Source organism: Hypanus sabinus, chromosome 13, assembly GCF_030144855.1.
Source record: "Hypanus sabinus isolate sHypSab1 chromosome 13, sHypSab1.hap1, whole genome shotgun sequence".
Taxonomy (NCBI): Eukaryota; Metazoa; Chordata; class Chondrichthyes; order Myliobatiformes; family Dasyatidae; genus Hypanus; species Hypanus sabinus.
Window position 1 is genome coordinate 95,655,322 of NC_082718.1, and position 23,240 is coordinate 95,678,561.

Genomic DNA, 23,240 nt, shown 5'->3' on the forward strand with positions numbered 1-23,240 from the left:
AAGTGTTGTTGGACAAGCCTCAGCCCATAGTTAGAACAAGGAAAGAGGTTCTGCTGAGGGAATTTAAACAGCATGGCACTAAATTTTAAAACAGAACCAAAGAAGGTAAAAGCTCCGGAACGCCATCTGAGCCACGTGCAAATAGTTTCATTCACTCATTATGTACCATGTTGCATGACATAGGCGATCATTTCTTTCCACAACCATGACTGCTCTTGGCAATTTTTTTCTACGGAAGCGGTTTGCCATTACCATACCCTGGGCAGTGCCTTTACAAGATGGGTGACCCCAGCTATTATCAATACTCTTCAGAGATTGCCTGCCTGGCGTCAGTGGTCGCATAACCTGATCTGATGAGCAGCCAGTGCATATTACACAACCGTCTACCGACCTGCACCCATGGCTTCACGTGACCCTGATCAGGGGTTTGGGGGGGGGGGGGGGGGGGGCAAGCAGGTGCTGCACCTTGCCCAAGGGGGATCTGCAGGCTAGCTGACGGAAGGGGCGCCTTACACCCCTTTGTGGAGACGCACCTTCACCCTGCCACCCGATGCAAGCAGGCACAGGGTTAATAAGATTAAGAGTTAAACTTGAGGCTCAAAAATCGGTGTGGAGAAGTGGATTTGAATTCCTGGGATATTGGTACCAGTATTGGGAAAGAAGGGAGCTGTTCCAATAGGAAGGAATGATGCTAGGACCTAGATCCTGGTGAATCACTTAACTAGAATGTGGACAAGGCTTTAAACTAAACGGTAGGGGGATGGGTTGAACAGATTGGAGAAGTATGGATAAAGTAAAAGGGAAGGAGAATGCAAGCAAGGTTACTTTAGTCTCCAAAATAAAAAAAAAGACAGGAAGTTCAGAAAGGGAAGAATTCAAGTTCAGGCAACAGGGAGACCAATTTGAGAAGAGAAGTGGTGAAAACAGGAGTGAAGATGCTGTATGAAAAATAAAGTAGATGAGTTTGAATTTATTTAAATCTTATAACCGTCTCACAATGTGAGTGAGTAAGAATCTTTGCATTATGCCTCTGTCGCAACGTACAGCCACGTGAATTTATAAGTCTAATGGCTTGTAGAAAGAAGCTGTCCCATAGCCTGTTGGTCCTGGCTTTAATGCTGCGGTACCGTTTGCCAAACGGAAGCAGCTGAAACAGTTTATGGTCGGGGATACTGGTGTCCCCGATGACCTTCTAGGCCTTCTTTCTGCACCTGCTGCTGTAAATGTCCTCAATGGAGGGAAGTTCACATGTGCTGGGCTGTCTGTTCCACTCTCTGCAGTGCCCAGTGATAAAGGTTGGTACAGTTCCCGTACCAGGCAGCGATACAGCCAGTCAGGATGCTCTCAATGGTGCCCCTGTGGAAGGTCTTGAGGATTTGGGGGCCCATGCTGAATTTCTTCAGTCACCTGAGATGGAAGGGATGCTGTTGTGCTTTTTTGGCACACACAGCCTGTACTGCCAAGACAGTTAGAAATTGGCTCTGCTGGACAGTGATAACACAAGTTGCGGCAGGCCTGTTACCCTTGTCTGGTGGAGCAACAGTCAACATGGGAGCTGTGTAGCCTCGGTTGTAGCAAGAACTAGGCCTCAAGCCTTTGGCTTGCCTGCTGCTGCAGACCAGGTGAGAAGGTGTGGAAGTATTACAGCATGGTTGAGCTTGGCTGGGGCCCGCCCTCTCCCATTGGTGCTGCTCTACAGTGTTAGAGCAGTGGAATGACATGTTGGGTTGTGTGTATCTGTGTACTGCCGGGAGTCTGTATCATCGACTGCCAGACATTGTTGTTCAGGGTCTTGGTCTGTATGTTTTTTCTGAGTGAATATGCTTCTTTGAATTTGTTACTCACTTTTTTTGAATGTTTTGCACCATTGACCCCAGAGGAACACTTTCTCATTCAGCTATACCTATGTATGGCTTGAATGATAATTAAACTTGATTTGATTTGATTTGATTTATGACACTGTTGGCATCTGGGAGTCATCCTGAAAGGTCACAATTAGAAGCTAAGCATCTGAAGACAGACTTTCTTCTGAAAAGATGGGCAGGTGAGCAGATGGGGTGGGGAGTCTCTGTCACTAAAAAATGAAATCAGATCCTTAACAAGTAGTGACAGAGGATCAGAAGAGATAGAATATTTGTGGGTAGAGTTAAGAAACTGCAAAGGTAAAAAAAAGTCCTGAATGGGAAGCTAGCTAATAACATAAAAGAGGGTACTGAAGATGTTTCAGATACAGAGAAAAAGAGAGGCAAGAATGGACATCAGACCACTGGAAAAATAAAGCTGGAGAAACAGTAATGGGGAACAAAGAAATGGCAGATGAAATGAACAAGTGATTTGCATCAATCTTCAGTTATCTATGGGGTAACTAATCTGCAATCCATGTCAATACACTTCCTTTAACAATACATGCTCTTACGAAGGGTCTTGGCCCAAAACGTCGACAGCGCTTCTCCCTATAGATGCTGCCTAGCCTGCTGTGTTCTATCAGCATTTTGTGTGTGGTCTTATTTTATATACCAGCTTTTTACGTGGCACCTCTCAAATGCCTTCTCAAAACCCAAATACTGCACCTCTACTAACTCTGCCTATGGGTGAACACCATGCCAGAAATCCGAGAGAGCTGGGGGGGGGGGGGGGGGGGGGAGGGGGGGATGTTGCAGTGTAGAAGTGAGTATCATTGATATTATTAAGAAGGTGTTTAGGAAGCTGAAAGGTCTGAAGGTGGCTAGTTATCTGGATAAGTCAGACTTTACCTCAGGGTTCTGAAAGAGGCAGCTGAAGAGATCGTGAAGAGATCTTGAAGACATTAGTATTGAGCTTTCAAGAATCACTAGGGTCAGGAATGGTTCCAGGGGACCGGGGGGAAAGAAAATCATATCACCCCATTCTAAGTAGGGAGAGAGGAAGTCAGGAAATTGCAGGCCAGTTAGTCTTTGGCGGCCAAGTCACTGGGTATATTTAAAGTAGAAGTGCATAGCTTCTCGACTAGGAAGGCCGTCAAAGATTACATGGAGAAGGCAGGAGAACAGGTTTGAGATGGAAAGATAAATCAGCCACGATCAAAGTGGCAGCGCAAACTCAGTGGGTCGAATGGCCCAATTATGCCCCTGTGCTTATTGCAGGAGCTAGCCCAGCGATTGCCTTGGACGTCAGCATCTCGTGTACTTTGTAAAAGAAGGGGACTAAAACTGTGCAGAGTACTCTGGGTGTGACCTCACCAGTATCTTGTACAACTGTGACAGCATTTCCTCATTTCTAAACTTCAACCCACCTGCAAAAAAATCCACACGTAATTAGCCATCCTAACCACTTGCAGCACCTGCCTGTTAACACTTATCGGCCCATTCATGCACAAGAACACTTCGATACCTTTGCACTTTGCTCAGATGAAATCTCTATTTGGATGATAATCAGTATTTTGCTACCTCCTGCTGAAGAGCATAGCCTTACACTTTCCCACATTAAACTCCACTTACCAGGATTTTGCCTGATCACACCACCCATTTGCAGACTACTAAAATTCTCATTGTACAAGGGATGATTTATAAGTTAGTGGCCTAAGGTAGAAGGAGTCAATTTTAGAAAACCTAGCACATTTATTTTTCAACATAGTCCCCTCCTACATGTACACACTTAGTCCAGCAGTCGTGGAGCATACAGACCTCCAGAAAGTGGTCCACAGCAGGGGTGATTGATAAGTTTGTGGCCTAAGGTAGAAGGAGATGAGTTATACAGCTCTCGTTACATGTACATGCAGGTCAACTCTTCCAGTGATTATGCAGAAAGTTTGAAGTTAATAACTCATCTCTTTCTACCTTAGGCCACAAACTTATCAATCATCCCGATGAGTTACTAACTTCAAACTTTCTGCATAATCACTCAAACAGTTAAACTGCATGTGCATGTAACAAGAGCTGTATAACTCATCTCCTTCTACCTTAGGCCACGAACATCAATCACCCCTGCTGTGGACACTTTCTGGAGGTCCAAGGTCCGTATGCTCCATGACCGCTGGACTAAGTGTGTAAATGTAGGAGGGGACTATGTTGAAAAATAAATGTGCTAGGTTTTCTAAAATTGACTCCTTCTACTTTAGGCCACAAATTTATCAATCACCCCTCACAGCATACCTCCTACCTGATCTTGTGCCACAGGCAAACTTAAATGCCTTGCACTCTACCCACTCCTCCAGATCATTAATATAAATCATAACTAATTGAGACTCGAAAGAATTCAACCTCATGGGTTCCACTGGTTGCTTATGCCCAGTCTGAAAAAGATTTGCTTATTCTGACTTATATGGGATAACTAATCTGCAATCTACATCAATACGCTTCCCTAACAATACATGCTCTTATTTCATATACCAGCCTTTTATATGGCACCTTTCATATGCTTTCTCAAAACCCAGATACTGCACATCTACCTCTACCAGCTCTGCCTACTGTCCCCTCAAAAGAACTCTAGCAAATTTGTTAACTGTGGTCTGTCTATCATTCATAAGACTGTGCTGACTTGGTTTGATTTTGTTAACTAGTGCAGGAGCCCTGCATCTGTTCTCTACCTGCAGGGTATTCTGTGTTGTGTGTTTGCTATGGTAATTAATCACATGAGTGGGGCGTGGTAAAAGCAAAGGGAATAAGTTCCGTATTTGCGCTTTGTTCGGGGCAGTTTGCCACGGGGTACACAAGGATGTCATATCTTTTGCTGACCACTTAGTAACACTCAATTTTTATCACTTCAAGTTGGTAAGTTTGCTACTTGCTAATAAAGCATTAAATCATCAAATACATATCTTTGACTTGGAACAATTTTTAATGACTGGAGGGCACATCATACAAATATAACAAATCTGTGGAGATCGCCAGAAGCACCAATTGGATTGGTTAGAATTGGCTCTTTCTTGATTATAGGCAAAAATGAGGAAATAAATATTTAGTTAAAGTCTTGAAAAATGAAGTATTTTCTTCCCACAATAAAATTCCAGTTACAGGTCCCAATGATAGTATAATAGAGAATAAAAAAATCTTCAGAGATTCAGAATGTTGATCCTGTTTTCAAGATCTGTAGTCATAAGGTATCGCTTGCTAATCTTGTCTTGCACATCCTCTAAACCCTTTCTAATATCTCCTTTATATTTGTAGAATTGTCCTAGTTCATTGTCATCTTTAGGATTAAACAGCTAATTCACTTCCATTTATCAGAAATCTTCCACATAGCAAATCAAAAATTCTCACAGAAACATGATGACACAAATGAAGCAAAGCTGCAAGTGTTTTTACTTCCACTTCCAGCGATTAAGATACTAGATGCGGGCTGAATCGCTCGTGTTCGAACGCAGACAGGACCAGGAGTCCTTGTGCAGACTTTTGCATACTCTTCTGCTACAAATGTGATACAGTATCAAATTTCACTGGCAACAGAAGCAGAAAATTTTTATTCTTACAGAACAGTGATACGGTGGGGCATCTGTTCAGAACACTTCCTTCTGATCTGTGGTATCAAATTGACTTATCTCTGTGTATTGATCTCAGAGGAAATCCTCTGCATTTCTATTCAACAATTCGAAGAGTAATATTCAGTTTTTCAGATAACTTAATTAAAAGACAATATTGATCTGTGCATCAGTTTTCCAAGCCTTCTTCTGAAGATCCTAAGACCAGCTTTCTTGTTGCTTACCCCCTTAAAATATGCTCCCAAGTCCCTCAGATAGGAGAGATCTATAAAAGATAGGTCAAGTTTACAACATATAAACTGTTACAATCCTTCAATGTAGGCTGTAACACCACTTCACAATTTTAAAGTTCCTGTGCAGATAAGATTCCATGTGTAAGCTATCACCAAGTCAAATCGGATAGGACAGTAGGTCTAATTTGGACATTTTGAGGAGGCAGCAACATTGTTTCCAACACCACGTGTATTATGGCTTGGCACATCCTTCACTCTACTAAAATAAACCAGAGGACCAAACAGTTTTTGGTGACAGCAGTACAAAGTAGTATGCTGTGAGTAGCCCCATTTATATCTGACATCAGATCGCCAAGTGCCAATGATGGCATCCATCTGTCTTGAAGGACAATGGAACATTTTGCGACCCCTCCAGGACACCAGCCTGGGCGAAAGGTATGGAGATTCTGGGACGCCCAGTCGTCAAGACCCCCATCTCGGCCTCACCGGTGTAGTCCAAAGGAAAGGTTATGAAGCAATACACTGGAGCTGCCGGAAGGGTGTTCAGTGACATCCAGTCGCCCTGGGGGCTCTGCTCCGGATTTGCTGTCAGGGCTTACTCCCGTAGCCTTCCTCTCTCCCGAGGCTGTGGAGCTATTTACCCATAGCTGGGGATCTGGTTCGTGAGCACCAGGGCGTGTCCTGTAGACCTCCGCCCCTGTAACTCAGCCCGAGTCCGTCAGTTTCCGGGTGTCACCAAGTTGTCAAGTAATTCTACATCAATAGATCCCAGTTGTGCAGTCGTTCTACTTTGAGAGAAGTTAAACAGCTACTACGCAAAGAGGTTAAACATGAGGAGGCTCCACAAACATCTTGGAGTTTTTCCCCTTCCAAGGTCCCCACTGAAGATACCAGTCTTTAACCACCTTGATTCACTCTATGTCACAAGAAAAACAAAGCCAAGAATACTAGATACATGAAGGCCACTGGGGCCAGAAAAACAACTGTAGAAATAAAAAGCTGCAACACAGAACTACATGCACTCATTACATTTACAGCACTGACCCCTGAAGGTCAAATATCCCAGATCTGGAACAAGTAAACTCCTCTCAGCAATTCCTACAATGTTCTGGGCCTGAAGCCTCTTCAATGACCTTCATTGCATCGAGAGATCTGAAGTTGTAGGATTTGGGGTATTATTCAGGCACCTCCACTTCCCTGCCCAAATACAGCCTCGGCAACAATCATTAAACTAACAGCATGCAGTCCCTTTGATTGGAACACAATCTAAACTCACTACGTCTTCTGCTGGCACGCTTTGGCTCACAAAGTATACTACAATAACAGCACCTCCCAGACTCAACACAAACAGAAAACACTGAAAATTCTCAGCAGGCCTGCCTGCACCTGTGGTAACATCTCTGGCTCTAGAAGTGCAAAGTCGTGGCCCACTGCCAACCTTCCCAAGGGCAACTAGGAAATGTTTACTTCTTTTCTGCCATAGAAGGAGGCCATTCAGCTCATCAAGTCTCTTCTATCTCAAAGCATCCCCATCAAACCCATCCCCCCCCCCCCCGTATATCCCCGTAACTTACTCCCTCACCCATGCTCATTAGTATTATGCTAAAGTACCCACTAACTCAGGGGTTCCCAACCACTTTTATGTCACAGATCCCTATCATTAACTGAGGGGGAGGGGGTCCGTGGACCCCAGGTTGGGGACCCCTGCACTAAGGGGTAATTTAAAGAGTCTAACAACCAACTCATCTTTGAGGTGCGAGGTGAAATTAAGGGGAACATGTGGAAAATGTGCAGGCAGTTACAGACAGAGCGTGCAAACTCCACAGAGGCAGCAGTGGATATCTTAATTCAAACCGGCCACTGGCATTGTGAGGTACTTGCACAACCTACTGTACCACCCAATACATACTGGGTCTGTCACCTACACTGTGTCCAAAAATAAACAAACTGCAACTTTAGTGTGGCTTTAGTTGATTAAATGATGCAAATTGGCATTTCTGGAGCATACAGGAGCTTGAAAGCCTGGAAGATCAGATTTTGGGACTGCTTCTTCCCCTCTGCCAACAGACTTTTAAACCAATCACCTCTTTCACATCCCTGTCCCAACGACACTGCCACATTCTCGAACTCTTAACTCTTCCTATTTATTCCATGACTATCACTTTAGCATTTCTCTTTGCACTGCTGCAGACTGCGCTAAAATCTTACTCCATTGTTGTTTCCCATTCATCACTCTACTTACCATTACCATATGTACCATTTTTGGTTTCTTAAGGTTGCTATAACCAGGATAGCAATGGGGACAAGCTCCCACTACCTATTAAATGCCCCCAATAGCGTGCGTCTCAAATAGACTCTGACAACCAAGTCCAGCTCCTGGATTTCCCATGTGGTTCAGCTATTAAGCCCAGCAGTATCATTTCTACTGACAGGAGAAGGGGTAAAGGCGGGTTACTGGTGCCTTAAAGCCATTCACTTTGGGGAGGTGGGGTTTGTCAGCCATGGTTGACAGCACGTCTAGAAGGAAAACTCTATTCTCAAACTTCCACCGCCTGGCAGTTATACCCAGCCACGGGGAAGGCAGCGGGAGTAAACCTTGAGGAAAAAATCCGGAGCTGGAGTCCCTAAAGCAGTCGTACGTTGAAGTCAGCTCTGACTGGCAACTCCTGCGACTCTGCTGGGGCCGAACTGTATTGGTCTCTGGCATTCCTTTGGGTGAGGAGGGGGAGCTCGCTACATGGGCTCTCAATACTGTACTGTCCAGGTTTGCGTACCTAAAGAGCTAGGTCGCAGTATCCATGGTTGACCCTGACTGACGGAGGCCTCAGAGATGTAGTATTTAGTCCACAAGTTTCACAAAAGCAAGAAATTTCATTGCATTTCAAAATTCATGACAAGAAACTAATTTGTCCAAATTGAATAACCAACAGGTTCTACAAGTATTTGTAACCAGTCAGCAAGTAGGAATGAGGTTGCCTGGTAGCTGGGTACAATTAAATGGGGAGGCATATTTTTCTCTGATTCATTCACAAAGGATTCGTGTTACACTATCTAACTTCCATCCCTTATTGCCTCTGGGCTGCAAAGTGGAATGTGAAGTCAAAGACATTTCTTTTCAAACAACCCAGCTATTTCCTGGTTGACGGCAACTGAGTGCAAATTGACACTTCAATTTAAATTCACAAGAATTTAAATTCTTCAAGGTGGATGCGAGGGGCAAGTTTTCTTTAAAAAAGAACAGAGTGGTGGGTGCCTGGAATGCACTGCCCGGTGTGGTGGCATTGGAGGCTTTAAAGAAATGTTTAGATGGGTACATGAACTTGAGGAGGATATGGGGGATATGGAGATTGTGGAGGCAGGAGGGATTAGTTTTTGGAGTTTTCTTATTTACTTTTTCACTGGTTCAGCACAATATTGTGGGCCGAAGGGCCTGTAGCTGTACTGTAATATGTTTAACTATTGTGTTACCGTATCAGTTGATAGTTTTCACACCTTGGACAAACCAAAACTGGCTACAAAAGATAATCTAGTGATAATCTAGTAAATAAAAGTGATGCTGCAAGTCAACTGGATCTCACACAAACAACTGTTAGTTGATACTGAACTTTGGAACCGCAGATATTACGAGTCTGTAATCGTTTGAACACCATCGGGGAAGTACTGTACCAAAGTGCCTGTAAGGAAATAGTACTTTGATATCAACACAACACTGTTGTAACCTGAGAAAGAGGCAAACTGTGCAGAGCAAGCTCACGTGACTGGGTGCACAATACCAGTTTATGCAGCTCTCAGGTAATAGTTGTCATATAAATATTTTCCAGGAAATTAATCATTATTTATGTTGAATAATTGAGTATGTACGTGGCAAACACGAATTTTATTTTGAATTCTGACGTCAGTCAACTGCACCGCCGGCTGATTTAAATATCTCAAATATTTCTTCCTCCAGGGAAAACAAGTACATCAAACATTGAAAACTATATTGTTTGGGTCATTCATTCAAGTAAAACAAGACTTATATACAACTTAATTTGAACAGAATCAACCATGTAGACTACCCAAGAAGTATCTCTTTAACACAGCAATTTTCACTCCCTAATTAACATGTTTGATACTGGAAATTACATTGTTTATAAAGCATTTATGAAAAAAAGTTAGAAGACTGTTAGACATCAAAAAGAAACCTACCTACAACTCTGTCACCTATCTTCAGCCCCATCTTTCGAAGTGCTGCAGCATACAGAGCAACGTCTCTCTTTAGCTCTCCAAACGTCACTTTCTCAATCTCCTCCTTCCCCTCTGCTGTTAAGCAAAGTAACAGAGCAAAATGGATAATAATCCAATCATCTCATGTGAGCTGGAATTCACTGCAATTGTGCATATACCCCAGCATCATGAAGACCATTTTGATTATGTTCTATGAAACATTGATAATAATTATGAGAGGTTGCCATTATTTATCCATTCCTATGAAAATAAATATCTCGATCAGAAATAAAATTAAAATTTGATCACATGGGACAGTTGTATGTATAAGTAATTAATTACTGCAATAGATCCCAAAACAATAAGTGCAAGTGTGGAGATTTAATCTGGTGTTTGGCAAAATACAGGAAGACATAATGCACCAGGAAATCAACTCCCTAATTAGGATTATTTTAAGATACTTAAAAAAAAGCAAAAAAAAAACCATATTTGAACAGAACAACGATAAAAATGATCCAACCCAGTGGACCAATATTCTATTGCTGGTATATTAGAAACTGATATAACATAATGAATACTTCTGCAAGTGTGCTCAAGGCATGGCAACTACTTTCCGTTGTCACATTTACTGAGAAATTATTAACCAATAATACTCCCAGTACTGGATTTCAACGTGTACCTCTAGCTCAGGAATTTCTTCAGATGGGCATCTATTTTTGAAACGTCCTCTTGAAGAATTATTTACTAAACCTTCCACAGGAAACAGGAATTCCACAACAGCTCTTTTCTGAATACCAACCAACTAATAAAATTTAACATAGGGATCATAATAACTTCTAGGCTCTGCATAAATGCACTGTACTGGATAATTTCCTTGAGTTTGCACTGAAAGTTATGATCAGCAGGGAGGAATTAGGTGCAGGTGAAGGACAGTTACTGATTTTCCCTTTCAGACTAACCAGATTACCATTAGAGAACTCAAGATCTTTAACAAAAAGATAACTTCTCATTGTACTGAGATTAAACATACTCAGTAGAACTGAGATTTGCTAAGACATATTTCAGCCATACATGGTGGTGAGAAGAATGCCTTGGATGTGCCATATTCCAAAGCCACAAGGCAGGTATATAAAAAAAGGACAAGGCCTTTTTCATTCAAGAGAGCCTTTAACCATTTCACCTACGTCACTGACAAAAGAAAACTCACAAAACACCAGAACACTTACATGCTGCATAAAGGGCCACTTTGTCATCATCTTTATGCTTCAGAAGATTTTCTGCATAGTTTAATTTACTCCCTTTGAACCATTCAGGAGCATCCGCAATTCCTTTCCTCCTGTCAATCACCTGTGGCGACATTAATAGGAAATTTACTATTCATTTTGCTTAAAACGTGTATAAGCTATGTATGCTGTTTATACACAGACGGTTAAATCTATATTCTGAACTGCAATTTTAATATTTTCACAAATACACGTGAAACAGATGAAGATTCAAATATTTTTTAAACAATCACTAAATGCTTATCAACTTATTCCTTTGAAGAATTAAAAAAAATAAACTTTTGTGCTTTTCACTTTATTAACATTCAGGTTTACATACAATCTATGAGGTAAGTACTTAAAAATATTAAAAAGACAAAAATACTGCATACACAGTTGATGCAAAACCACCAGCTTAAAATTGATTTCCTGTTCCTTAGAATTAGGAATATGGGTTTAACAACGCAAGGTAAAATTATCTTATATTTCAGCAATAAAGTTCAAACAAGTGCAACAATAAAAACCACTAGCGAGATGGTAAAGCAACTCTAAATGAATTTACAACATGAACTGCATTTCAAGGTTCAGATGATTTACGGGCATCTGTTCACAGATAGCCTGTTTGAGATGTTCTTTGTCGATTTGAAACATCAATTATGTTTAACAATCTGAAAACACTTTAATCAAAATAACCTGGACTTTTCGCAACTTATTTTGGATTATATTCTTCCTCATGGAGCATTTTTGCTTTGCTGACAGGTACATGTACAAGAATGCTCCATGAGGAAGTACATGAAAGGGACATGAATCCACAACCTTCTGACTTGAAGGCCCTGAGCCACTGTGTTAGAGCAATTAGTATTACTTGAGAAATAATTTGCAAGCTGAAAAGAGGAACAAAACAAGAGTGCCCAGTGCACAATTCATTTTCTGAAGTACATATTGTGCATCCATTTCAATTCATAGTTAATAAATATACAAGTTATGAAGCTACAGTGTATAATCTTCACCTTTACTTTTATTTCCACTATCCCATTGAATATACTACCCATCCCTTAGACTTCAGCACCAAACTATTTTGTTGACACAATGTTTTTAAAAAGGAGCTTATCTTTCATAGATATAAAGCCAGTCTAATTCAACCCTCATAAATGCTTTCATTAATCTTTGACATTCACAGGAGGGTTGTAAGGGCCCATAGCCACCTTTCATAAGCACTAAAATAAATATTGCTGAGGAGTTCACTACTAACATGGCCTGTGCCCCATCTTCACCCTGCACTGCTACATTCATCTTTATTTTCTTCTTCTCAATGAGCAATTTTGCCACAGAATAGTTTGGCGATCAGCAATTCTGCTCTGAAAAGACCCTGCAATCCATCTGTTCATTTGGCTCATACAGAATTCCACAAACAACCCCAGGATCTGGTCAACCCTAAATACAAATACTGAGGCAGACAGTCCAAGACTAATCCATCTTTACTCATCCAGCAATGCCTAGTAATTCTCCCCCCACCCCCTTTAAGTAATATATCCTGAAGGATTATAGAACACAAGTACGAACTGCAGACTAAAAGTGACAAAGAGGTACTGTGGAGATTTGGAGAAGAAAAAAAAATTGCAGACCCAGTTGCTTGCTGCAATAAAAATTTGGCTCTGTTACAAAAGAAAAAGTAACCAAACCATCAGCCAGTCAAAGGCCTGTTTAATCATGCCAGCTCAACTGAAACATTTATTCATTGCAACTCACTCCTTGATCACTTTGTCTTTTCTGGCCTTCTTACCTCCTCTTGGGTTTTGAAGGGTTAAAAGAGTGGAGAAAAGAGGGGAAAACAAGTCAATTAATGGTCTGGAAAATACTCTTGTATCCTGGTTACCAATCTATCAAATCCTACACTAATCAATTTCCTATACAACAAAAGCAGGCTTAAAATGATCAATAGTTATTACAAAATCATGGCTTTCTTCCTCCACACCTCCTATTTATCAATCTGCCAATAGAAGATATTAAAATTCCACACCAAAATTAACATTATTTGTGAAACCCCCGGTTTCCTTGACCGCGTAAGTCCAGGGAAGACACTCTCTAGTCCCACCAAACCCTGAGGTAGAGTCAGCTCTCCCACCCTAAACCCTGGTGTGTGCAGATGTTGGGTAATTTGCCACCCTGCTACAAATTAGTGCCACGAAATGATGGACAGTGCAGACAATGAAAGGAATTATACGTATGACTCTTATCTTAACTAAAGGGTTAGTAAAGAAAAACAAAAAGGGCCTGTTTTAATTTATCAGTCAAATGTGTACAAGTTGGAGCTCCACCGTTTTCACCAATCCTCCATTAATCTCGACACCTGGCTTCATCGAATCCCAGTCCCACACCGGATCGAATCCTATGAACTGTTCTCTTGAGAGTCCTCTCTCCTCCTCTCCCCACCAAACAAAAGCCCCAAGACCAACCTTAGTGTCCCTCACCAGAAACCCCACCATCCTTTTTGGATGGCACACATTCCTCATCTTCAACAATAACCCAGACAGGCTGAAAGCAGAACAGACTGCTCTTACAGAGCTGCCAAATGAAATGCCTGCAGCATAACAGTCAAGATGTGAACCAGGGTGTTGCATTTATAACAAATCACATACTAATAACTTCATAACATAAAGTTTTGTAGAACATAGGCTAACATGCTCACTGTTGGCATTTCCCTCTCCAACCAACCCTTTCAGCATAGGTACAGCAACCACAGACAGGAGAAAGTCCGCAGATGCTGGAAATCCAAGCGACACACAAAATACTGGAGGATCTCAGCAGGTCAAGCAGCATCTGTGGAAAAAAGTAAGGAGTCGACATCATGGGCTGAAACCCCTCATGGGTCCTGATGAAAGGTCTCAGTCCAAAATGGTGACTGTTTGCTCTTTTCCATAGAAGCTGTCTGGCCGCAGAGTTCCTCCAATATTTTGTGTGCGTGGACAGGAACCACAGGCCAGCTGGCCTGATATCAGCAGAAGGGAAAAAGCTGCAATCTAATATTAAAAAATTTGGTATCAGATAACATAAATAACAGCTCTGGTAAGAGACAATGTAAATTCATGGTCAGGAAATAGTACTGGGCAAACCTGTAAAAATTTGAAGTGACAAATAGCAGAACAGACAAGGGAGACCCAGTGAATGTATATGTGAACTTCCAGAAAGCCACTGGCAAAGGTGGTCACATACAAGAGGTCATTAATCAAGAAAAGCATACTTGTGTACATTGAGGATTAATTCACACAGAATAAAGATATGAAATATAATGTATGAATTACTTGCAGTATAACCATAGAATTAAATTACTAAATTCCTCTGCTCCCAGGCCCAGGGAGTCAGCATCACAAAAGCTACTTTGTGCTGGATACTCTAAAACCTACCACAAGGTTTGACTGTTTTTAATCCATAATATTCTACACTCCACTGGCCGCCCTATCCTCATAAGGCACATTTCTTCATGTTTTTGGCACGCTTCCCGCAACACACTTTAGGAAAAAGGAAAATAAAAACTAATTTCAAATTAATAAATCATCTTACCTCACTGTAATGATGAGAATAAACCAATCCACTAAATTTCCAAAACTCTGCCCAAAACTCCGGATAGTTCTCCACCGACCACTGATACAGTTCATTATAATTGGCTGTAAAAACCAATAAAAGTGTTTTAAATCCTGGCTGTCCAGTTGCATTAGGAAACCCATTCCTTTTTTTTGCTCCAGTACTAATTGGTATAAATTACAGTTGGGTGCAGGATGTCTTTTATTATTCACATATCCAAAGGCACCAACACCCGCCACTCAGTTACTGATTAGCTTGAAACCACAGCTATTAACCTGTTGTAGCATCATGAATTACTTTTTTAAAATTGCATATCTTCATTTTCAATCACTGTAGCCACAAGCCTTGCAGTCATCCAACTTTATTCCAAGGGAATATCGCTTGACAAATTTATTCCAAGGGAATGTTTTGTCAAACTGCCAACATAACATTTGACTACAAAATATCAATTTTAAAAATCACAGAATTGGGAATTCATAGGTGCAAATATTTTCTTAGCAAATGCAACCCAATTTATTTTCATTATTAAATAATTGCAAGAATATGGCATTTCGTGCATTTTAAAACGTTACCTGTCAGAACTACTTATCCAGTGTGAGCAAAAACAAGTCCAAAGCACACTGCCTATATACAGTAGTAGGATACTGACCTGATTCGAAATACACGATCATTCAGGCCAATATTAAAAGGAAAAATCTTAGAGCAATTATAAACAAATCATTCTCAGCAGGCAATCACGGACTGACAGGGAGAGCTATCCAATTAATCAAAAGAGATGGTATCTGAAAGCAGAGTGATGTGGAAGAACCACAACGAGGACGCGAGGAATTTCAAGAGGAACGGGGCGAGGCAATGAAGCAACTTGTGGGCGAGGTTCGGGGGGTTTTAAATTAGCTGCATGAAGAAACACAATTCCATAAGCCAGGCTATTCCATTCCGACAAATATTGGATAGGGAAGCTATTTCAGTCACGCAATTGTAAACAGCTGACTTTAATGTGACATTTCATAAAGGCGCTCCGGAGAGCAATGGAATTAATCCGTCGGAACTGCTGTCAGTCACGAAAGACATAACGACGATCAACCTTATTTAATTAGGCCCAAGAAAGTGGAACAGTGATTGAATTGTTCAGGAGAAATATAGACCAGGTGGACAGAAGAGAACGGGACACTTCAAACATCCTGGGCGACGATGGGTTGCAATCACAGACCAATGGTGGCAGCTTCTAGCCACCGTGCATCTGACAACGGCGACACTTACCGAGCTGCAGGCCAAACTTGTCATTGATGAGCTTCCTGAATTGGTCCATGTGCGTGTTCCTTTTGGAGTCGGGGTACCACATCACTTTAGATTCCACAATTTCCTCGCACACTACGTCCTCCTTCGACATCGTGGCCGCTGGCTACCTTGCGTCCCGGTCGCAAGTCAACGTGTCTGTAATGCAACCCCCGGTGATGCGCTTCGGCCGTGCGCGCAAGCCCTCGCCGGCTCCGCTTGCGAAGGCGAGCAGCGACCGCTCCGGAGTCCGAGCCGAACCGAGGTCGGGACAAAGCGGTGGGGAGCGAGCGGGGAAGACACGCAAATAAAATCGCCTCCGATAGCCCGGCTGTTTTCCCCGCTCCCTCTCTGCACGGTCAGCCCAGCCTAGCCCATCGACGCCCGCTTCCACGATTGGCTGCAGCCGCCTCAAGTCATTGTATCGGCTGAGAAAAGACGCGGAGGTGTGACCAATCAGCGAGGCGTAAACGCTCGCCCGGCGCAAAACCGCCCAATACCCGAGCGGCATCGACTTACACCGCTCTGCCCAATTAGGCTCCTGCGCTGGAACAAAGATCAGCGCTCCAACCAATCACTGCAAAGAGGGTCACATCCTTCCTGGCAGGCAACGATGCTGGCAACCTCGGGCACTTTATGGAGTGTTGAATCGCAGGAGAGTGTCTTGATACTTCGATACCAGACTCTATTCTTCCCCTTAGCTATTATTGTTGGTTTGCAAGTTCACTCCCGTTGTGACGGGAATTGGGTATTTCATAAAAATTACAAATTAGGTGAAAACTCACAAATGATTTTATTTTAATGTCTCTCCTTTGAGTAACTTAGATTTAAAATGTCCAAAAACTGATTCATTAAAATATTTCCGAACGCTTGAATAATAGAGAGAATTTTATAAGTCAAGCATTATTAAGTATAAATGATTAAAGCTGAATATTGAGAAAGGCGGGGCATCGATGTTATTGTGCGGGGGGGGGTTGTGCGAATGCAAGTAGGGTTTGGAGGCGGATGTTCTTAATACATTTCGTGTGGGGGGAGTTAATGATCATGTTGCCATTCTTTTTTATGTGGGGCGGGGTGCTGTTTCCCACTAAACTGACTTCAGAGGTTTTTCTTGGTTTCGTGGCTATTTGGGGAAGAAAATTCTCGGAATTGTATGCGGCCTACATACTATGGTAATAAATGAACATGTGAAAGGCATGCAAAAAGAGATTCCTCACTTCAGAAGTGAGCTAAGCCCTCAAACTAAACGGTAACATTCCTTGCAACGGTAAGCGAAAACGGGATCAAGTTTAAATCTACTGTAATGCTGCAGGCGAGAGGTGGGAAGTGAATGGAAAGTCAAACATGGGTTAAATGAAACAAAGTGTTAAGGATAAAGGAGTTGAGGTGTTACTTTGAAGTGTGTGAAGGGTGGAAATGGGAGGAAATAGGAACACCCCAGGGAGTCACGGACAGAGGGTGTAACCTCCATATGCATAACACTCGAGACTGAACCTGGGTCACTGAAACTGTGAGGCGGCAATTCTACTTGCTGTGTCATTTGCCTCTCACCAGTTTTAGGATTTTTGGTTAAAGAATTTTGTTTTCTCAGAGAATTGTGAACTTTTAGAATTTTCCACCCCAGAGCACTGTGGAAGCTGCATCTTTAATGACGCTCATAGGCAAATGCTTGATCCAGAGAGGGGCCCAGGAAAATGGCACTCCGGGCAAGACCAGATCAGCAATGACCACATTCAACGGGGACCAGGCTGGAGGAGCCATGTGAACTGGTCCTTTTCCTTTTCTTATGTAAATCTATAGATTATGATAATCATTTATATTTCTTAAGCAGATCTGTTAATCAAAACCACTCATGTATGTGGCACTGCTAATATGTCAAGAGTGTTACTTCAATGTTCCTTTCTTTAAGCTTACTGAAAATGCTTGAGAAATCCGGGTTGCATGGTTGTCTGATCCAGCACAATTCCAACCACCAGTCACCATTGTTTGATCAAGAACTGAAGGTCACTGATTGTGTGCTGTGAGGAAATTGTCTACGTAAATAAAGGTATCAATCTGTTTACCTCTGTTTGAACTATTTTATTTCAATTATCATTGTCTGTAACACAAGGTTCAGCACTGCCAAACAATGAAGAGGAGGACAATTGCTATTGTACACGTTGTTGTCAGAGTCTTGCTGAGGTGATATGGAAGACGCAGCAACAATTGGCCAGGTCTAGTGGAAGAGGCGGAAGAGGAACGCTGCGGTGACCCAATCCAACGGATTGCAAAGGAAGCCCTGGTCCAGGTGCGGAGTTCGGATGATACGTGATGAAATAAGCAAACAAGAATTGCTGAAATTCTGCAGCCGGATGGCACAGTCAATATTAACTGGTAATTATTACTGATATCTCAGGACACATAAAAAAAGACATGACATGACCAGACCTATAGAACTTCAAATAAAATGTTAGTTGCAGAAAAAAATCACCTTTGTAAAACTTGAATGCAAAAATGTGCAAAAACATTGATATGAAAAATCTGGATTGAAGTTCAAAGTAAATTTATTATCAAAGTCACCATATACTACCCTGAGATTCATCTTCTGGCAGACATTCACTGAACAAAGAACGACAACAGAATCAGTGAAAAACAACCAGGTACAAATACCAAAAAAAACACAAATAAAAGTAAATAGTACAACAACGTGAGTTGTAGGGTCCTTGAAAGTGAGCCCATAGGTTGTGGAATCAGTTCAGTGTTGAGATGAGTGAAGTTACGCACACTGGTTCAGAGCCTGATGGTTCAAGGATAATAACTGTTCCTCAGACTGGTGATACGTCCACCGTGGACGGTCCCAAGCCCGGCGGTGAAAGGAAGAGGGCTGGGCATAGGGCTGGCAACCCTTATCCATAAAAACCCACAGCTACAGAAATGCCAACAAAACCTCCAAAGACCTCATCCCTGAGAGAGGAAAGATCTTTGCCAAAAGATGTGTGACAGCATGTGGCGAAGTGAGCTGCTGTTGGCAGCCTATGCCCTAGCAGAGGTAATGGGCTGAAGAAGAAGAACCCAGTGGTGAAGGACATAAGGCTCCTCTGCCTCCTTTCTGAAGGCAGTAGCAAGAAGGGAGAATGTCATAGACAGTAAACTGTGCAAGTGCTAGTAAGTTCTCCCAACTTTTCTGGCTGATATTTATCCCTAAATCAAAGCTCAAGGGGAGACATGCTGGTATTATATATTTGTGGGAACTTGCTGTGCACATATTGGCTGCTATTTTTCCCAAGTTACTATAGTAACTACACTGAATGACTGTGAAGCACTCTGGGAAATCCTTGTGCTGCAAGACTCCAGATTCGAGACTGCTTAATGTCATATCCAGTACGCACAATAAGTGTAAAGGAGAATGAAGTCATTGTTACTCCCGATTCAATGCAGCACAAAAAAATCAAAGCATAAGATAAAGAATGTAATAATATTTTTTAAAGACACAATAAATAAATAGTTGCTATCCCTTACACCATAGATCCTCCATCTCTGTCTGTCCTTGGCCATTTTCTCTATTGTGCCCCAGGTGTGGTTCAGGGTCCTCACTTCTGCCTCTATGGTATAAATACATAAGATATCTTATTAAAGTGATGCTAGGCATTGAAGTATCTGTTCATGAGGTGACTGACAGGAAATGATATAGTAGAGGTGGTAGAGGGCATGGAGTTGTGGGTTACTGGGTGGTTGTGTTGATCAGCCTTTAATACTTGGAGAAAGTAACTTTTTCGGAGTCTGGTGGTCCTGGCGTGGAAACTATATGGCCTCCCCCGGATGGAAGTGGGACAAACAGTGGGTGGGTGGGATCCATCATGTCACTGGCCCTTTTCCAGCACATATCTGAATAAGTGTCCTTAATGGTAGGTTGGCTGGTGCCAGTCACTGGGTATTTTTTACAATCCATTGTGCGGAACTCCTGTCTGCCACAGTACATTTTCCTACATAAGCTCTATAGACTGGCAACACACACAAAATGCTGGTGGAACACAGAAGGCCAGGCAGCATCTATAAGGAGAAGCACTGTCAACGTTTCGGGCTGAGACCCTTCATCAGGTCTAACTGAAAGGAAAGATACTAAGAGATTTGAAAGTAGTGGGGAGAGGGGGTAATGCAAAATGATAGGAGATCTGGAGGGGGTGGGATGAAGCTAAGAGCTGGAAAGGTGATTGGCGAAAGTGTTACAGAACTGGAGAAGGGAAAGGATCATGGGACGGGAGACCTCGGGAGAAAGAAGGGGGGGGTAGGGAATCACCAGAGGGAGATGGAGAACAGGAAAACAACTAAATATGTCAGGGATGGGGGCATTAACAGAAGTTAGAGAAGTCAATGTTCATGCCATCAGGTTGGAGGCTACCCAGCCGGTATATAAGGTGTTGTTCCTACAACCTGAGTTTGGATTCATTTTGACAGTAGAGGAGGCGATGGATAGACATATCAGAATGGGAATGGGACGTGGAATTAAAATGTGTGGCCACTGGGAGATCCTGCTTTCTCTGGCAGACCGAGCACAGGTGTTCAGCAAAACGGTCTCCCAGTCTGCGTCGGGTCTCACCAATATATAAAAGGCCACACCGGGAGCACCGGACGCAGTATACCACACCAGCCAACTCACAGGTGAAGTGTCGCCTCACCTGGAAGGACTGTCTGGGGCCCTGAATGGTGGTGAGGGAGGAAATGTAAGGGCAGGTGTAGCACTTGTTCCGCTTACAAGGATAAGTGCCAGGAGGGAGATCGGTTGGAAGGGATTTGGGGGACAAGTAGATGAGGGAATTGCGTAGGGAGTGATCCCTGTGGAAAGCAGAAAGGGGGGGGGGAAGGGAAAGATGTGCTTGGTAGTGGGATCCCGTTGGAGGTGGCAGAAGTTGCGGAGAATTATACGTTGGACCTGGAGGCTGGTGGGGTGGTAGGTGAGAACAAGGGGAACCCTATCCCGAGTGGGGTGGCGGGCGGATGGGGTGAGGGCAGATGTGCGGGAAATGGGAGAGATGCGTTTGAGAGCAGAGTTGATGGTGGAAGAAGGGAAGCCCCTTTGTTTAAAAAAGGAAGACATCTCCTTAGTCCTGGAATGAAAAGCCTCATCCTGAGAGCAGATGCAGCAGAGACGGAGGAATTGTGAGAAGGGGATAGCATTTTTGCAAGAGACAGGGTGGGATGAGGAATAGTCCAGGTAGCTGTGAGAGTCTGTAGGCTTATAGTAGATATCAGTAGACAGGCCGTCTCCAGAGATGGAGACAGAAAGATTAAGAAAGGGGAGAGAGGTGTCGGAAATGGACCAGGTAAATTTGAGGGCAGGGTGAAAGTTGGAGGCAAAGTTACTGAAGTCAATGAGCTCAGCATGCATGCAGGAAGCAGTGCCAATGTCGTCGATGTAGCAAAGGAGAAGAGTGGGACGGATACCTGTATAGACTTGGAACATGGACTGTTCCACAAAGCCAACAAAAAGGGAGGCATAACTGGGACCCATACGGGTGCCCATGGCTACACCCTTGGTTTGGAGGAAGTGGGAGGAGCCAAAGGAGAAATTATTGAGAGTAAGAACTAATTCTGCTAGACGGAGGAGAGTGGTGGTAGAGGGGAATTGGTTAGGTCTGGAATCCAAAACCCTACAGACTGGCATGTCTTATTTTCATTATAATTTATAATTTCAAATGTTAGATAACTATAATGCAGTATTTACAGATTGAAAAAGAAACAAAATACATATGTCAAGATCACAAAAGGTTTAGCAGCAACCGCTAAAATGCTAAATCTCCATCTACAATTGAATAAGTTTGGTTCTTATACACAAAGTGAATAATCTAATTCATTTTTACCATTTATAGCCATTCTAATTAATTGTAATATTAAGAAGTGACGTTAATCAAGCTTGACATCTTAAAACAAACAGTGTTTCCAACTATAATTATTTATTTCTTTCAATGCTCTTCCATAAGACATGGCAGCAGAACTGGGCCACCAAGTCTGCTCTGCCATTTAAGCATGGCTGATTTGTTATCCCTCGAAACCCCCATTCTCCTGTCTACTTCCCCCATGATGTGAAGCACGAGATTACAATATCATAAAAACGTTTCAGACTCCACCACAGGCAATTAAAGTGCAGGTCTATCACAAATATGCAGAAAACTATTTTTGAGAAATTACTGATTTACAGTTACCACTATATAAATCACTGAAAAAACAGCACCCTGTGGGGTATCCAATAAATGAAGGGTACTGTGAATATTCAGTTGACTCTATTTAGTTAAGCCATAGGTGATTCAGGTTTGAAATACATACTTATCCAAGGACAAGTTTCTCTCAGTCTTTGCACTATGTTTTCTTTTAAATTGGGTTAATTTATGTAAGACCATAAAATATAGAAACAGAATTGGGCCATTTGGCCCATCGAGTCTGCTCCACCATTCAATCATGGCTGATCCTTTTCTCCCTCCTCAGCTCCACTCCCCAGTATTCTCCCCATAACCTTTCAAAGGCAACTGTAGAGTACTATTGAAGAGTGCTACATGACAGGAAAGACCTTGGAGGTACTTACAAACAAGACTGAATGTCTTAAACTCAAGCTCAACGAAAATGTGAATTGGTGCAAGTTCAGACACGGGCAATAGCTTTAATTCGAATGGGCTGAGAAAATACATTGACTTATTATTTAACCAACTTCAACTAATCCTGTAAAACACTGACTCAAAATTTCTTTTGTTTGGGAAACTAAAATTTTGCATTTCGCCACAGTTAATTTTGATGAGATGAAATGGGCTGATCGCAACAAACCAGCCAGTAGCAGTAAACCTAAAGATGAAAGCTAGGTGGCGCTGCAAGAAAAGACTACACCTCAGCATAGAACTAATAAAGCGAAGTCAAGTCATCAAATACACAGCAAAAACGGGTGACGGCATACATTTAAAGAACATTTATATGTATCTAAAAAGTGAGATCTGGGGACTGGATGAAATATACAGAAATTCAAAGGAGAATGTAAGATTTGCAAGAAAGAATACAAGTGTTTTTTTTTCTTTGAAGGACTACAAATTTCAACACAAAAGCTTTTCAGTTGTATTAAAAGAGAGAGGGGGATTAAGGGGTAGATAGACCTGTAAATACAGTGATAACGTTAAAAAAAATAAGGGCGTCTAAGCAATTATTTCCGTTCAAAGGGAAAATAGTAAAGAGGCTAGAAACCAGTTTCTGCACCCAGAAAGTGATAGG

At 42.3% G+C, this 23,240-nt stretch overlaps 1 protein-coding gene across 1 annotated transcript in view; it reads right to left on the reverse strand.

Annotated features, from left to right (window-relative positions):
* Positions 1-16,368, reverse strand: part of aacs (acetoacetyl-CoA synthetase) — a 158,535-nt gene extending 142,167 nt beyond the window's left edge. The window contains exons 1-4 of the mRNA XM_059988238.1: positions 15,999-16,368; positions 14,718-14,821; positions 11,121-11,241; positions 9,877-9,990 (exon numbers count right to left, since the gene is read on the reverse strand). Coding sequence (XP_059844221.1) covers positions 9,877-9,990; positions 11,121-11,241; positions 14,718-14,821; positions 15,999-16,128 — 469 coding nt within the window. The 5' untranslated portion in view covers positions 16,129-16,368. The remainder of the gene's footprint in view (positions 1-9,876; positions 9,991-11,120; positions 11,242-14,717; positions 14,822-15,998) is intronic.
* Positions 16,369-23,240: the final 6,872 nt, after the last annotated feature.